At 39.6% G+C, this 17,954-nt stretch overlaps 1 protein-coding gene across 6 annotated transcripts in view; it reads left to right on the plus strand.

Moving 5' to 3' along the window:
- The window catches only part of AGK (acylglycerol kinase), an 80,202-nt gene that overhangs the window by 45,423 nt on the left and 16,825 nt on the right, over positions 1–17,954 (plus strand). For all 6 annotated transcript variants that reach the window (XM_045052858.1, XM_045052861.1, XM_045052860.1 and 3 more), the window contains exons 9-10: positions 6,003–6,072; positions 13,180–13,259. In XM_045052858.1, the coding sequence (XP_044908793.1) occupies positions 6,003–6,072; positions 13,180–13,259 (150 nt within the window). The remainder of the gene's footprint in view (positions 1–6,002; positions 6,073–13,179; positions 13,260–17,954) is intronic.

The following is a 17,954-nucleotide window of genomic DNA, read 5'->3' on the forward strand; positions in this document are numbered from 1 at the left end:
CTTAGGTAATTAAGTAAATTTGCCCTGGGTTTGGAATTTTGTAGACCTCTCAACATGGCAGATGCCTAAGGCCATGTAAGAGAACAAGGCTTTGTTTTTTGCACTGCTCTCAAGATGTGTTGTACCACAATTACTACAGGAGAAAAAAGAGTCTTGCCTCTGGAATGTTGCAGGTAAATAATCCTAAAAAATAGCTGTTCCATGCTACAGTGCTGCTTTATTTAGAACTTTCCATTACTGCCAGAGAATGATAAATTTGGAGTTGTGTCTTAGCTGTTCTCTGCCACATAATTTTTGGGGAAAAAATAATATTAAAAGGCTTTTTCATGGGGCACCTAGATGGTCAGTTGGTTAAATATCTGACTTAAAACAAATTTTTTTTTAACATTTATTTATTTTTGAGACAGAGAGAGAGACAGAGCATGAACAGGGGAGGGGCAGAGAGACAGGGAGACACAGAATCTGAAACAGGCTCCAGGCTCTGAGCTGTCAGCAAAGAGCCCGACGCGGGGCTCAAACTCACGGACCGTGAGATCATGACTTGAGCCGAAGTCGGACACTTAACCGACCGAGCCACCCAGGCGCACCAAATATCTGACTTTTGATCTCAGCTCAAGTCTTGATCTCATGGTCATGTGTTCAAGCCCTGCACTGGGCTCTGCTGGGTGTGGAGCCTACTTTAAAAAAAAAAAAAAAAAAAAAGATTTTTTCAGCCACAACATTGTATTTTAAGGTCAGTCTCTCAAAAGCTCTTCCTAAACCCCTCAATGTGCTAGGTGTTACTCAGAGCAAGTCCAGAGCTTTTGGATCTTTTCTAAGAGCTTCCTTCAGAATTAACATATTTATAGGATCTAAACCTGTGATCATGCTGCTTGCTTTCTCCTAAATTGAACCTCATTTTCTAAACTGCTGCCTACTTCCTGGATAGCATCTGTACTGGAGGGGGAAAAATAGGGTAAAGACGTGTCGATAGAGAAATACGGAAAAGTAAAGTAGGCCATCTTTTCACTTTGATTTTGCTTACTGGGGAACCCAGAATGTACTCTAAGTGAGTTCATGTGTATATTTTGGGGAAAGTGTCTTAAACTGTATGTAACTTTGCTAGAAGCGCCGATTCAAGTGGATGTGATTCCTGACTTAGCTGTTTACATTTTAAGTCTGATCACACTGATGAGGAGGCCTATAAGTCATGGGCTTGCCCATTGGGAACCATAGGTACTCCTTTGGTACGTCCACAGTAATCTCAGAAGGTGAGAGAGTGCACCCTTGGAGTTAGACCTAGTTGAACCTTGTTTTGCCACCAGCTTGCTCTGTCATCTTGAGAATATGATTAAATCTCCCTCTTGAGTCAGTTTCTTTACCTGCACTTATCAGATGCCCAACAATAGTACCTCAGAAGATTAACAAGTTAAAATAAGGACTAGTTAGGTAAACAAGCAATTATGCTTGGTAAACCATGGGATAAGACTTTATGCATATTTATTGATGATTTAGGATGGAAAATAGTAAATAAGAAATAGGCTGACTGTACAATTAATGAGTTTAGATTCTGTAATTAAAACAACATAAATCAAAAAAGACAACCCTCTATTCTCTCGCTGTTTCACCTAAGGAAAAACATTTATTGTTATTAGAAAAAAATTTTTAATGTTTATATATTTTTGAGAGAGAGAAACAGAGTGAAAGCTGGGGAGAGGCAGGGAAAGAGGGAGACGCAGAATCGGAAGCAGGCTCCAGGCTCTGAGCTGTCATCACAGAGCCCGACACGGGGCCTGAACTCTCAAACTGCGAAATCATGACCTGAGCCGAAGTAGGCCACTTAACTGACTGAGCCAGGCACCCCAGGAAAAGCATTTATTTTTAAAGGAAAGAGCATTTTACTATGGAAAGGTTTTTTTTCCTACCAGTGGGGTACAGAGCAGAACGGATTAGGAGGAGCCATATTAGGAGAGAAACGACACTTTTTCGAACAGAGATTATAGTAATTTCTAAATGTCTCCTTTTTTATAATTGTACTTAAAGGCTAGACACACTAAATCTTTTACTTTATTAGTAATTACTGTGTTTTTCTAAAATATAACAATAAAGGTAATAGAATACTAACATTGCTGAGCCTTTACAAAAAAACATGAAACACTTAGGGATAAATCCAACAAAATATGTGTAAGACTACAAAACCTTGAAGAGAGAAATCAAGAAAACATAAATAAATGGAGAGACCTGTGTTCATGGACTTCAAGACTAATATTTTGATGTTTGTTTTCCAAATTGATCTCTTTTTCAAGATTTTTTATAGAAATGGACTTGTAGATCCTAAAATTTATATGGAAAAATAAAGGAACTAGAATACCCAGAATAACTTTGAAAAAGAATAACTAAGTTTGAGGACTTACCCTATCTGATTCTAAGACTAACTCTGTAACAGACAGTCCAAGACTAACTCTTTCAACAGTTGGTGCTGAAACAGTGAGCTAACCACATGCAAGAAAATGAACCATAACACATACTTCATAGTACATATAAAAATTAACATGAAATCGATCATAGGCTTATATGTAAAGCCTAAAACTGTAACATTTCTAGAGGAAAATCTTTGTGATCTTGGTTAGGCAATGATTTCTTAGGACACAAAAAGCAGAAACCTTTAAAAAAAGATAAATTGGGCTGCAGTAAAATTTAAAACATCTGTCCCTTGAAAATAATTGTTAAGAAAATGAAAAATCAAGCCACAGATTGGGAAAAAAATTTTGCAAGATACATATCTGGTAAAGGACCAGTATCCAGAGTATACAAATAACTCTCACAATTCACTAATAAGAAAACAAACTCCCTTGTAGAAAGAAGGGCAAACCATTTGAACAGACACTTCACCAAAGACATAGATGGCATTTGTCATTAGAGAAGTGCAAGTTAAATCCACTTTGAGACGCATCTATTAGAATGGCTTAAACAAGCCAAACAGAAACCTGACATCATCAAGTGCTGACATATACATGAGGCAACTGAAACTCTCATATTTCTGATGGAAATGCCAAGTGGTATAGCTACTATGGAAAACAGTCTGGCAGTTGCTTATAAAATTAAACCTGTGAGCCATAATTATAGGTGCTTACCCAAAAGAAATGAAGACATCTGTCAATACAAAAACCTATAGAGGAATGTTTATGGTAGCTTCATTGGTAACTGCCAAAAACTGGGAACAGTCCCAGCATCCATCAATTGGTGAATGGATAAACTGTGTACTTCCATACAACGGAATGCAACTCTGCAATAAAAGGAAATAGTCTTTGAATTCATCCAACAGCATGAGCCTCATACTCGTGCTAGGAGTTTTAAAAAGCTAGTGAAAAGGCTTCACACTTCTTATTTCAATTTGTAGGACATTCTGGAAAACAGAAAGCAGCCAGTAGTTGCCAGAAGCAGATGGTGGGGTGAGTGGGTTGGCCACAAAGGGCCATGAAGGAACTTTCTGAGATGCTGTAAATGTTCTGTATCTTGGTCATGGTGATGATTACATGACTGAAGGCATTTGTCAAAATTTGTAGAACCGTATAACTAAAAACATGAAATTTTCTGTGTATAAATTATATCTCAATAAATCTAACTTCAAAAAAGAAGTTAAAATATTAAACTAATTCTTTTAAGCCTAGATAATTCTACTTGTGTGAATAAGTGCTTGGGTGGAAGTGTTAGTCGCTTCTCAGTTTGGTTGACATTGACCTGGACCTTCCTTGGCTCCTCTTTCTCATTGTTCTTTGTGATTATCTATTGACCCTTGTACCCCACCCTTGCAGGTCATTCATTTGGGACAATTTGAGTATCAGGCTAATAACTGTAATGTATTGAAACATATCAAATATATTTAAAGCTATGCATTCATAATGATACTAGGAAATAAAAATGAAAAAGTTACTGGTCCTTTTTAGAGGATACTAAGGATATCAACTTATTTTGAAAATTGGTGAAGTTAACAAAAAAAAAGCATTTATCGATTTTTCTCAGATGGCCTCAATTTTATGGTACCAAATTTTGGATGAGGGAAAGTTTCTCTTTGTGGACCAGATAATAAATAAGAAGGAATAATAGAATTAAAAGGTCACCATTTTGCAACTCTCTGTTAACTAGTAAATCTAGCCATTGATTGTCAATGGTTGCTACTGTCACACAAAAAAGAGGCAAACAGATTTCATGTACTTACTGATAGAAGTACACACCACTACCTCTGGAGTATTTTTGCCAAAAACTCCATGCTCAATCAGATTTTTAGGAAATGCAGGGGATTGGGACACGTGTTAATATCATGGGAATGCAATCAGTAAAATCCAGATCCTCAGCAACACAGTAAGCCAACCCATTTCTTTAATGAGTAGGGAAAAGGAGAGAGACTCTGTAGATTTGAAAAGACTTGACATATAAGCCAATTGCAATGTATAGATCTTATCTATTAGGCCCAGATTTGAACAAAGAAGCTGAAAAGAATATGAGTTAATTGGGGAAATTTTGACATTGACTAAATGTATGTTGACATAAAGGAATTATTTAAGTGTTTTAGATATAATAGCAATTTATGTTTTTTTTTAAAGAACCTTTTTATCTTTTAGAGATATATAAAGAAATACCTGTGGATAAAGTGTTAAGATATCTGGGATTTGCTCTGATACAGATGGGGAGAAGTGGGTGGGAGGTGTATAAGGAAATAAGATCGGCTGTGCATTGATAATTGTTGAGGCTGGATGAGGAATACACAAGAATCATGGTACTATTGTCTGTACTTTTTTTATATGCTTGGAATTTTGTAGAATAAAATCATCCATCTAATATTGATTGCCTAGTATGCACCATGCACTAGGCTAGGTGTTAGGTTTTATATTGGTCAATAAGGGATGTAAATTATCACCAACCTTGTGGAACTTTTAGTCTCCAGGTGGAGGCAGATGATAAAGATGTAAATAAAAAATATGTATTATAAATTGTGATCTGCTGTGAAGGAAAATGAACACAGTTCAGTGATAGAGAATTATAGGGAAGGGCCTAGAGGCTGCTTAGGGGAAGTGGTGACATCTCAGCCAAGATCTGAAGGGTGAGACTAGTGAGCCATGCAAAGGGACAGCGGGTAAGTGACAGGAGGGGTGGACAGGCCGGGCTAGGAAAGTATTCAGTGTGGGTTTGCTTGTTCTTTCTGCTGCAAGAGAAAATATCTTATTGTCTGGCCACTTGTTGATTTAATATTTCTTTTGCTGACTGTCTTTTGTATCCTAATGTGTGTCTGACCTGGGATCTAATTAGAGTATGAACCTAGAACTACTTTCAAGCCTGGCATAGTTTCACATGCCCTGAACGGTTGCTGATAGTACAAGCTTTTTTTTTTACCTATAGACTTTTCAACTGACAATCAGAATGTAGATAGGGACAGTCTCGTGTCCTTGAACAAAAGAATCAGCAATTAAAATTACATCCTTGTAATCCTGGAAAGTCAGAGGAATAGGTCTTGGGTTCTGGATTATATTTTGCTTAGATAACTCAAACCTGTCCTTTAGTTACCCTTTGGGTTAATAGAGTAAAAAGAAATAATGTTTTTTCAAGTGCTTGGGTTTCTTAGAATGAGTAAAAGATGCTGTTAGTATTAACTATCCTATTTTCCAGTGATACGAGTCAGACACATAGTAGAGAGTCAAACGTGAAATAAACAAATGACTGGCACTTTGTATAAACTTCTCTTGGCCAAAGCCTTCTCTTCTGAGTCTGTATCAGAGCCTTTCACTATGTTTGTATCAGTAATTCTTTTATATTCGCTTGTTCTGCTATCTTGGAGTATTTTGAAGGAATTTGTCTTTTCCCCGAACCTGTTAGTACTCTGGACAGGAGAGAGTGAGTGAGTGAGTGAGTGAGTGAGTGAGTGAGTGTGTGTGAGTGAGTGAGTGAGTGAGTGAGTGAGTGAGTGAGTGATGGGGGAAGTGCTGCTTGTTTTCCGCACGTGATCGTTTCCTCCCTTTGTCTTTTAGACATATTACAGATGCTACACTTGCCATTGTGAAAGGAGAGACCATTCCACTCGATGTCTTGCAGATCAAGGTAAAGTCTGTTTTTCCCAGAGTTTGAAAAATTAACAAAGTAGTGCACACATACATTTTAAAGAAGTGAGCTGTAGCAGTTCAAATGAGGTTACAATGAAAACAATATTGTTTCCGTCCCAGGCATAACTCCCACAGAAAAATAACTTTACCTGTTTATTCTAGTTGTTATCATTAGTTAACATGCTCATGATACTCCTTTTTAAAATTGTGGTAAAAAACCCACAAAAGAAAAGTTACCTTCATAACCTTTTTTACGTGTACACTTGATCATTAGTGTTCAGTATATAACATTGCCTTTGACTTACCGGTGTCAGACTTTCTCTCTTGACCTCTCCGTACCCTGTAAGAATTCCTCTATATCTCCTCTCAATATAGTTGTTACTATTTGTACTTCCTCCTCTGATTACCTTTGGACCATATAATTTCTCTATCTCATGTGGTTGTTTGGAATATTAGAAGAGCTAATTATACAAAGCATTGAGGACAGTGACTGGTTTCATCTGAACCTGTTTGCATGGTGGCCATCCCTCAGGCTTTGCTAAAGGTGAAACCTTTCTCATGTCACATCCGTCCTTTGGAATTCAGGTTACTTCGATGTCTTGCAGCCTCTCCTCTCTCTCTGATGAGCTCAAGAAAAATGATAGTTTGTAAATTATCTGGCTTTTTTTTTAGGGTGGAAACAATGTTCCACCCTAATGTTCAGTGGGAGCAGGACTTCCCATTTTTCTGTTGGGTTGTCTAACATTTTATCGATTTGTAGATGAACTTGTGAATTGTTTAAAAAAAAACTTCTGCTGGCTTTGCACACTCAAAGGGCTTAGAAGCAGTGACACTAAACAACAAAGAATGTACCTGGCCTTCAGATTTTGGTCTCTAGATAGTGTTCCATAATAAACATGACCAGGGCTCTGTGAAAAGATGGCTTCCAAAGGCAAGTCAAGAACAAAGCAAAGAGTTACTCAGACACTGATGGAGACAACAGGAAAAGACATAGGAGGCTAGTCTGATGGTATCCTCCTGGCCAGTTTTGGGATAGTTTGAACATCAAAAAGAATAATCTGATGGATTATAATGCAATAAGTAAAAATGAAGAATCTATAAGCCTACAGTTTAATATTAGAGAATTTCCAGCTTGTAAACGTAGAAGACATGATGGTTATTATTTTGCAATCACTAATGAAATAATTGATTCAAGTAGAGATCATTAGTGGATGCTCAAACCGCTGGATAAAAGGGTTGTTGGGGAACATATATCAACACAGTCTTAAAGCATCACAGGCTACTTAATGATTACAGAGGGAAAAGTGTACCTTTACAGTAGAGAGATCTAGCATATACCACCTAGTGATCAAACTTAGCATCATCAGTTATGGGACAGATGGGCATTATCTGCCTTCTGATGTGATCTATCAAGAAGGATAAATCATCATGTATATAGTTTCTTGCTCAAAATGTTAAATTATCTGAATCTAACTGAAAATAATAATGAGAAAAAAGTCCGTCAAATTGTGGGACCTTCTAAAAACAACAGTTGGTCTGGCCTCTTCAAAAATTTCAGTGTCATGAAACCCACAAGAAGATGGTCTATTCAGGATTACAGAAGCTAAAGTAATAGAATTAAATCTGGCATAAAATCCTGGATTAGAAGAATGAAAAACTAGATCATGAAAGATACTATTGGAACGATCAGAGCTATTTAATAGGGACTGTATATTAGATATTCTATGTCAATTTAGATTTCTTGAGGGTGACAGCATTATGTTTATGTCTGTCCTTGTTCTTAGGAGACGTGCTGAAATTTGAGGGGTGAGGGTCATGAAGTCTTCAGCGTATTTGAAAATGATTTAACAAAACTACAAAACACGTAGACAGATAAAGCTAATAGGGGACAATGTTTTGCCTGGTGAATGTAGGTGAAAGACGTAAATGGTGTTCATTGTACATTAAAGGATTTCTTGGTTTGACATTTTTCCGAAAGAAAAATTTTGGAGGGAAGAAGACCCAGTAGCTGTTCCCGATTCCTGTTTGGAATCCTCCCTTTAAGAAGAATTTAATTCCCAGGCACCTGGGTGGTTCGGTCGGCTAAGCATCTGACTTAGGCTCAGGTCATGATCTCACAATTAGTGGGTTCGAGCCCCACGTTGGGCTCTGTGCTGTCCATGCAGAGCCCAGTTCAGATCTTCTGTCGCCCTCTCTCTCTCTCTGCCCTCTCCAACACTTGCACTGTCTGAAAAATAAACATTTAAAAAGAAAAGAATTTAATTCCTGGAACGAAGGATATTCTCACTGGGCAGTAGTTAAGTAACCATTCCTTCTTCATCAGATCTTCTCCCCTCTTTCCCCACAACAAAAGGACAGATTCCCGAGAAGGCTAAGCCATAAAGCCGAACAATTGTATGAACAGTGAGCCCTGTGTCCTTTACTGAGATTTGGTCTTATTATGCACTGGCTACGTTCCGGTTGTCCTTCAGAGGCTCTGAACATTTTATACTCATTCAAGTTTCCTGATACCGCTGAAAGAATGTTCCACACTATGTCACAATTCCAAACTTGAGTCCTAAAATATTGGTGTTATTTATATAGCATTGGCCATATGCATATTTATGACTGGTGAACCCACGTACTTGCAGCCTGTTTTCCTTTCCTTTTCCTTTGTTCTTCTGCACTGATGTCTGGACTCCCCACCATGATGTCATTGATCGTGATAAAAGTGACTTAAGTTGTATTTTATTCTTTAGCGATAATAAATCTAAGTCCTTCTCAACAAAATGCAAGAGCTGGGTGAAAGTCTAGCCTAGGAACGCACCACAGATTGGCATCTATGAAGATATTATCTTAAAATGTTGTTATTACCGAAGGAGGGGAGTCAGGCTGTATCTTATAATAACTAGGTAATTAACTGCTGCTTATAAATGTGTGAGGAGTAATACATTCCAGAGTAATCAGGATTTAATTGGAAATTGTTGACTGTGCTTGTATTTAAAAGTCTTCTCTCTGATTTTTTTCTTTTCTCCCAAATGTACTGATTTTGTGAATTGATGAAACCAGCATCAAATTTGCCACAGGCTCCGTGTATTGATGACACAGCCCAGGAAGCAGAAAACTTTGAAAATTAATTCCTAGAAAACATAGTACAGCAGCCTCCTCTGTGGCTTCTGAGGCACTCAGCTAGAGCTGAATTTGTCTTCTCTTTCTTCCTTATTCCTAGAAATTGCTTTCAGAATATGGGGGCAGCATGATAGGTAAAGCCTGATACTGGATTCCTCTTCTTTAAAAAAAACAAACCCAAACCCAATTAAACCTGTATAACTGAAGAGTCTCCAAAAATAGTCCTTGGAAGCTATAATAATGCTTTATATTTAGCTTTTTATAGTTTCTACTGAACGCTCACATCTCATTTGGACCTCCAGCTTAAGAAGACAAGATGTGTATTATTATCTTCGTTTGACAGAGTGAAAACAAAAAGTCAGCTGGTCATCTGACTAGTCACGCTGAAGACAGAAGTAGAGTCTAGATTTTCTGTTTTATAGTCCATTGCTTTTCAACTTGACTGCTTTGTCTAGGTGGTATCACTCTTGGTACGATCCTGTGATTTCCAAATGGCATTTTCCCATATAGGCATCTACAAAGCCTGGTACTTAACTTCAAAGGCTTTAAAGACTTACAGAAGTCTTTCTAGTTCTTTCTTTTTGCTACTTCAGTTGGCTCATAGAATCCGCCAACCCAGAACCCAAAGAGGAGGATAGGGTTGCTGGTTGAAGTTAGAATCTGCCCCTTTCCCCCGTCATTCCTGGTTTCCTTTTTTTTTTTTTTTTAACCCTGACTGATCATTCTCTCAAGATGACGCTTAGGGCTGCTTCAGAACTTCAGAATTCGTATTTTCTTTCTCTTCATCTAGAGTTCCTAAAATTCCTAGATTAGGTACCTATCTAGTTGACCAGAATTGTTTTCTTCTCACTGTTCCTTAAGCTTTTATTCCAGCCAGCTTTCTGAGTTATTTTTCTTTAGCAAACCAGTAGGCCCTTTTCCCTTTGCAGAGGGTCTATGACTTGGGACAACATATGTCCTTTGCTGTTAAGACCTGGTTTTGTGCCTGTTTTTAATCTGTTTTTGTTTACTGACCCTTCCATCTGATCCTCAATTACCCAGACCTTCATCGGGTTAACATTCCAGTGGTAGTTTGTCTGTTGGCTTCTCCTCTGTCCACCTACCCTTATTTTTCTTGTGTACCCCAACAAAGACGAGTCCCTTCATTACCGACCCTCTGTCCTCTCCTGAATCCTGAGGGCCCTATGACCATCTGGCTGTTAGCTGGGCTTCTCTAGATCTTTCCACACTCATTTCCTAGTGTCCAGAGTCATTCCTACCCCTTGCTAGGACATAGCACCCCAAATCAGTAGCACCTTGAAGTTACAAGGCTTTTTAGTTAATCTTCCCAGAATATTCCTAAAATCCTCCTCAATGAAGACAGAGAAAACATTTTTAGAGCACCAGTTGGGAAGTCTTCAATACTAAAACCAGGACATCGTATTAGACTATGTGCTTTTGATCAGCCTTTCCCCAGGAGTATTAGTTACACAAAGTGCCTCCCAGGGAAGGGTTGCACAGTTAACAACTCAGGAAAACTATTCGTATTTCTCCTTCTGGAAGTTTATAATATACATTAACATATTAAAGACCCCAAGAAGAATTGTAGTGAACATAACTTGTTTCAAACCAACGAATTTTGGTATTTCTCAACTCCTTTCATCATGGAATCTTCTACAGTTATCATTCTTATTAGTTGTGACGCTTCCAAACCCCTTATGGAACAGTTGAGGGAAATCGTCCACTGCAGACTCACAGTGTTGCTTCTCTTCCTCAGGTTAGACCTTTCTTCTCCCTTTTCTTTCTCTCCGTGCTTCTCTCTAACCTCCCTCAATCTAGACACCTTATTCTTTAAAATTTGTTTTGTTTTAAAATTGATGTTGTGTTTCCCTGACCACGTGTGTCCTTTGATCCCCTCACACACCACGTCCAGTCGCACTTGCTGTGCTTTCATGGCGCTCGATGCATTTCTTGGTGGTGGGAACCTCCCGCATTGGATTGTTGTTGTCTGTGTCTGTCTACCCTCATTGTACCTTGAGCTCTTTGAGGGCAGGTTTTTTTTTTTTTTTTTTTTTTTTTTAATATAATTTATTGTCAAGTTGGCTAACATACAGTGTCTACAGTGCGCTCTTGGTTTTGGGTTATGTTCCCATATTCATTGCTTACAGTCAACACCTAGTGCTCATCCCAGCAAGTGCCCTCCTCAATGGAGAGCAGGTATTTTTATTACTACCCCCTAATGTATCATGTTGTCAATGATAATTCCATGGGGAAAACAAAAAGATGAGCTTTCCATCATCAGGATGGCTCAAAGTCCTGCTGTTTTGCACAATACCCACTTGGCACCTAGGGGACCAACATACCCCTCCTGTGCCAGGGGCCAAGGTGCTTCACCATGACCTCTGTGCTCCACCATCTCTGTCTAGTTCCCTTTTCCTTGCTTAACTGGTGCAGAGGGCGGAAAAGCAAATCTGCTGGAACAGACACACAAGCAAGGAATGGGAGGCCAGTATCTTTACTTCCAAGCTGCCCCTGTGAGTGTGTGATTTTCCTGGAAATCCCTCACTGGGTTTCGGTATCGTGGGATTGAGGGGGAAGCACGCCCTCCCCGAGGAGAACACTTGATATACTTGACCTAGACCAGCAATTTATGGTGTCCAGGATTCTCCTCCAGCTCCTAATCTTTGCTTGTACTGATGGCCTGGTGGAAATCGAGCTGGCTCTGCCCCCATTTAGCAAGTTCTGTGGAGTTATGTCTAGCATGTGGCTGCTCTGTTTAGAATGTGGGCACACTCTTGGGCTTTAGCTCTAATTCTGAGCTGTGGGAAAAGTCCCTTTTAGGATCTGGATCTTGTATATATTATATAGATAGATATAGATAGATCCTGCTCTATCTATATCTATATATTTATATATTTTTATATTCTAAGGAAGGTCCATTATAAAGTATAAACTCTTAAAGACAGTGACTCTATTGTGTATGTTTTCTATATAATGCTTAACTGGCAGATTCATTAGTAACTGACTGATGGTAATTGCAGTATTTTGCCATAAAGCATTGGGCTAAATCTGAATCACTTTCTTTTTTCTTAATTTGTTTTTGAGAGATGGAGACAGAGCATGAGTGGGGGAGGGACAGAGACAGGGGGAGACACAGAATCCAAAGCAGGCTCCAGGCTCTGAGCTGTCCACACAGAGCCCAACGTGGGGCTCGAACCCACGCGAACTGTGAGATCACGACCTGAGCTGAAGGTGGGACACTTAACCGACTGAGCCACCCAGGTGCCCCAATCTGAATCACTTTTTATTCCGACTTGTTGTGACAGATATCTGGCTGTATTGTTAGATGCTCAGGTGAAACTTTCTAGAGTACCAGGATTCTGATCTTACTTGAGAACACTTGGACCTCTAAAGAGAATGCAGGCTGAAATGATCTTTGCCTTGGGCAAGTCTGAGAGAGAAGTACTTCTGGCTGACCCGACTTCTGATTGGTCAAAAAGCCAGCATAGTTAGGTACTTCTTTTACAGTCTGAAGTATGATAATATGTTCCCTTGCCAGCAGATTCATGAGGCCTAATATATAAAAATTAATTTCATTTTACAGGATGGTTTATTCAGGTCCTTTTACTGAGTACTCAGTTAATTTCTGAGATTTTGAACACCCTTTTTATTTTTATTTATTTATTTATTTTTAACGTTTATTTATTTTTGAGACAGAGACAGAGCATGAACGGGGGAGGGGCAGAGAGAGAGGGAGACACAGAATCTGAAACAGGCTCCAGGCTCTGAGCAGTCAGCACAGAGCCCGACGCGGGGCTCGAACACACGGACCGTGAGATCGTGACCTGAGCCGAAGTCGGACGCTTAACCGACTGAGCCACCCAGGCGCCCCTTGAACACCCTTTTTAGAATTTGGTTTAAGGAAAACTAGGCTGTGAGCATTTGCTGGGTACTTAACTATAGAGAGTTCCAAGTTAACTGTAATCATTAATTTAAAATGAATGTATTTAACTTCCAGGGTGAAAAGGAAAAGCCCGTGTTTGCAGTGACCGGCCTTCGATGGGGATCCTTCAGAGACGCTGGCGTCAAAGTTAGCAAGTAAAGGATTACTATACTGCCGTGGGATGATTTTTTAAAAATCTTGTTTTGCTCCTGTCCTTGACATTTTGATCTACAGTGATCTTCTAGGAAGAAATCCGGTGGGCCTGCCGGTTGAATTATGTGTGACTAATACAGGTAGAGGTTTGTATCTTCCACACAGAGCAGTTAGGGAAGGTTCAGTTCCCCGTCCCCCCCCCACCCCACCCCCCTCCACCCCCCAGCTTGGTATTGGAGTGGAGGAGATGCATCTCTGTCCCTGGAGGTCATATTTGAGGGCAGGTTAGGCTCATGCTACACAGAAGTTGCCTATCATCCTGCAGCCTGCTCAGCTGGGCACCAAGTGAAAGACAGTGCTGGAGCCCCAGCCTTATGGAGCTTTCACTGCCCTGGTCTCAAGACTGCCTGAGAGGTGTTTTGGGTTTTTTTTCCCCCTTTTAAAAAAAACTTTAATTGTTGTTAGTTAAAATGCAGTGCAGTATTGGTTTCAGCAGTAGAATTCAGTGATTCATCACTTACATGCAACACCCAGTGCTCATCCCAACAAGTGCCCTCCTTAGTATTCATCACCCATCTAGCCCATCCCCCACCCACCTCCCTCCATCAACCCTCCGTTCTCTGTATTTAAGAGTCTCTTAAGGTTTGCCTCCCTCTATTCTCTTTCGGTACCCCCTTCCCATATGTTCATCTGTTTTGTTTCTTAAATTCCATATATGAGTGAAATCATACGGTATGTGTCTTTCTCAGATTGACTTATTTTGCTTAGCTTAATACACTCTAGCTCCACCCATGTCATTGCAAATGGCAAGATTTCATTCTTTTTGATTGCCAAGTAACATTCAATTGTGTATATATATATCACATCTTTTTTTTTTTTTATTACTTTATTTTTTGAAGGCAGAGAGAGACAGAGTGCCAGTAGGGGAGGGGCAGAGAGAGAGGGAGACACAGAATCTGAAGCAGGCTCCAGGCTCTGAGCTGTCAGCACAGAGCCCGATGCGGGGCCCAAACTCACAAACTGTGAGATCATGACCTGAGCTGAAGTCGGACGCTCAACTGACTGAGCCACCCAGGCTCCCCTTACCACATCTTCTTTATCCATTCATCAGTCAATGGATATTTAGACTCTTTCCATAGTTTGGCTATTGTTGATAATGCCGCTATAAACATTGGGGTGCCTGTGCCCCTTTGAATCAGCATTTTTGTATCCTTTGGGTAAATAATAGTGCAATTGCTGCATCATAGGAATAGTTCTATTTTTAGTTTCTTGAGGAACCTCCATACTGTTTTCCAGTGTGGCTGCACCAGTTTGCATTCCCATAACAGTGCAAGAGGGATCCCCTTTCTCCACATCCTCACCAACACCTGTTGTTTCTTGGGTTGTTAATTTTAGCCATTCTGACAGGTGTGAGGTGGTATCTCATTGTGGTTTTGATTTGTATTTCCCTGATGATGAGTGATGTTGAGCATCTTTTCACGTGTCTTTTAGCCATCTGGATGTCGTCTTTGAAAAGTGTCTATTCATGTCTTCTGCCCATATTTGTTTTTTTGGTGTTAAGTTTGATAAGTTCTGTATAGATTTTGGATACTAACCCTTTATCTGATATGTCATTTGCAATTATCTTAGCCCATTCCATCAGTTTCCTTTTAGTTTTCTTGATTCTTTCCTTCACTGTGCAGAAGCTTTTTATCTTGATGAAGTCCCAATAGACCTGTTTGCTTTTCTTTCCCTTGCCTTCAGCCTTGTGTCTAGTAAGAAGAACCTTACACCTAAAGGACTAGAAAAGGAGCAGCAAATAAAGCCTAAAGCCAACAGAAGAAGGGAAATTGTAAAGATTAGAGCAGAAATAAATAATATAGAAACAACAACAATAGAAGAGATCAATGAAACTAAGAGTTGGTTCTTTGAAAGAGTAAACAAAATTGATTAGTTTATCAAAAAGAAAAGAGAGGATTCAAATAGATAAAATCACAAATGAAAGAGGAGAGATCACAACCAACACCACAGAAATACAATTATAAGAGAATGCGATGAAACATTACGTGCCAACAAATTGGGCAATCTGGAAGAAATGGGCAAATTCCTAGAAGCTCACAACCTACCAAAACTGAAACAGGAAGAAATAGACAATTTGAGCAGACCCATAACCAGCAAATAAATTGAATCAGTAATCAAAAATCTCCCAACAAACAAGAGTCCTGGGCCAGGCTTCCCAGGGAAATTCTACCAGACTTTTAAAGAAGAGTTAATACCTATTCCTCTCAAACCGTTCCAAAAAATAGAAATGGAAGGAACACTTCCAAACTCACTCTATGAAGCCAGAAGCCAGCATTACCTTGATTCCAAAATCAGACAAAGACCCCTAAAAAGGAGAATTGTAGGCCAATATCCCTAACAGGGATACAGATATTCTCAATAATATATTAGCACATTATAGTACATTAAAAGAATTATCCACCATGACCAAGTAGAATTTATTCCTGGGCTGCAGGGCTGGTTCAATATTGGCAAATCAATCAACATGATACACCACATTAATAAAACAAAGGATAAGAACCATATGATCCTGTTGATAGATGCAGAAAAAGCATTTGAGAAAATACAGCATCCATTCCTAATGAAAAGCCTCAACAAAGTAGGGATAGACGGAACATACCTCAACATCATAAAGGCCATATACGAAAGACCCACAGCTAATGTCATCCTCAGTGGGGAAGAACTAAGAGCCTTTTCCCTACAGTCAGGAACAGGACAAGGATGTCCACTTTCACCATGACTATTTAACATGGTACTGGAAGTCTTCGCCTCAGCAATCAGACAACAAAAAGAAATGAAAGGCATCCAAATCAGCAAGGAAGAAGTCAGACTTTCACTATCTGCAGATGACATGATAGTCTATGTAGAAAACCTGAAAGACTAGCAAAAAATTGCTAGAACTAATACATGAGTTCAGCAAAGTCTCAGGATACAAAATCGATGTGCAGAAATCTGTTGCATTTCTATACACCAATAACAAAGCAGGAGAAAAATCAAGGAATTGATCTCATTTGCAATGGCAGCAAAAACAGTAAGATACCTGGGAATAAACCTAACTAAAGAGGTAGAAGTTCTGTACTCTGAAAACTATAGAACACTGATGAAAGACATTGAAGAGGACACAAAGAAATGGAAAAGCTTTCTGTGCTCATGGATTGGAAGAACAAACATTGTTAAAATATCTATACTATGCAAAGCAATCTACACATGTAATGCAGCCCCTGTCAAAATACCACCAGCATTTTTGTGTAGAGCCAGAACAAATGTAAGATTTGTATGGAACCACAAAAGGATAGCCAAAGCAATCCTGAAAAAAACAAAACTGGAGGCATCGCAGTTCTGGATTTGAAGCTCTATCACAAAGCTGTAGTCATCCAGACAATATGGTACTGGCACAAAAATGGGTACATAGATCAATGGAACAGAATAGAAGACCCAGAAATGGACCTACATCTGTATGGCCAACTAATCTTTGGCAAAGCAAGAAAGAGTATCTGAGGGAAAATAGTCTCTTCAACAAATGGTGTTGGGAAAACCGGACCACTTTCTGAACACCATGCACAAAAATAAATGCAAAATGGATGGAAGACCTAAATGTGAGACAGGAAACCATCAAAATCCTAGAAGAGAACCCAGGCAGAAACCTCTTGGACCTCGGCCAGAGCAGCTTCTTCAGATGTTCTTTTTGAAAGCCTAGCTACACGACAGTGATACTTGGAAATTGAGAGAGTCAGGCGGATGCTGACGATGTATTTCTTGTATATTCTTGTGAATCTATCCACTGTATAACTCAAGCCTAGCAGATTGAGAGACCGCAGGCTGCCTATCTGAGAGGGAAGAAAGGTGGACGCCTGGTGGTGTTTGGAGCTGGAAGAAACAGACCCGTGGAGTCAGGGATGAGAAGCTGTCGCTGGCTTCCACAGAAATGGACTTATTTTTGCAAAGTTCATTGTGCTAAATGGAACTATTGGCTTGGAGAGAGGGTGTGCCGTGTTCTGTTAGAAGTGGAGGGTGGTGCAGGCAAAGGCTTCCTGAGGTGGGACCAAGGAGACACTGCGTGAGGTTTGGTCCATATCTGGTGGGTGGTGCCTTTTTTTTTTTTTTTTAACTTTCCTTAACATCGGGCTTACAGGTTTAGTGCAGTTTAAATGAGTTATGATCGATCTGACACATAGCTTTCATCAAGAAAACTCTTTCCTCATAGGCTTTCCCACCACACTTTCTTTACGGAAATTTCTCGTACTTGTCTCACTTTTGTATCCTGCCGATGAAGTTCCTGAGAGTGGAATGTCAGAGATGGGTTGTATTACACTTCTGCAGTTGTTTAGCGTTTCACATTGTTTTTATTTGCAAGATTGCCATGATTACCTTGACTGCACCAATCACCCTAGGTTTTATCTGTGATCTCGAATACCAGCAACTCCATCAAGAGGAATTGCTTAGTTTTCCCTGAAAGAGTCTGATGAGAACAAATGGCTTCCTGAAATGTGTTCATTGACAACTGAACACTAGCATAGGTCATAGGGATATCTCACACACTTGTCTGTATTTTGGTTGGTTTTGGAACAGTGACTTTAAAATTTGGGGTGGTGGTTTCTAACACCTCGAGTAGGACTCGAGTTGCTCCGTGTGCTGTGGGAGAAACAGTAGGCTTGCAA

Source organism: Felis catus, chromosome A2, assembly GCF_018350175.1.
Source record: "Felis catus isolate Fca126 chromosome A2, F.catus_Fca126_mat1.0, whole genome shotgun sequence".
In the NCBI taxonomy this organism is placed as follows: domain Eukaryota; kingdom Metazoa; phylum Chordata; class Mammalia; order Carnivora; family Felidae; genus Felis; species Felis catus.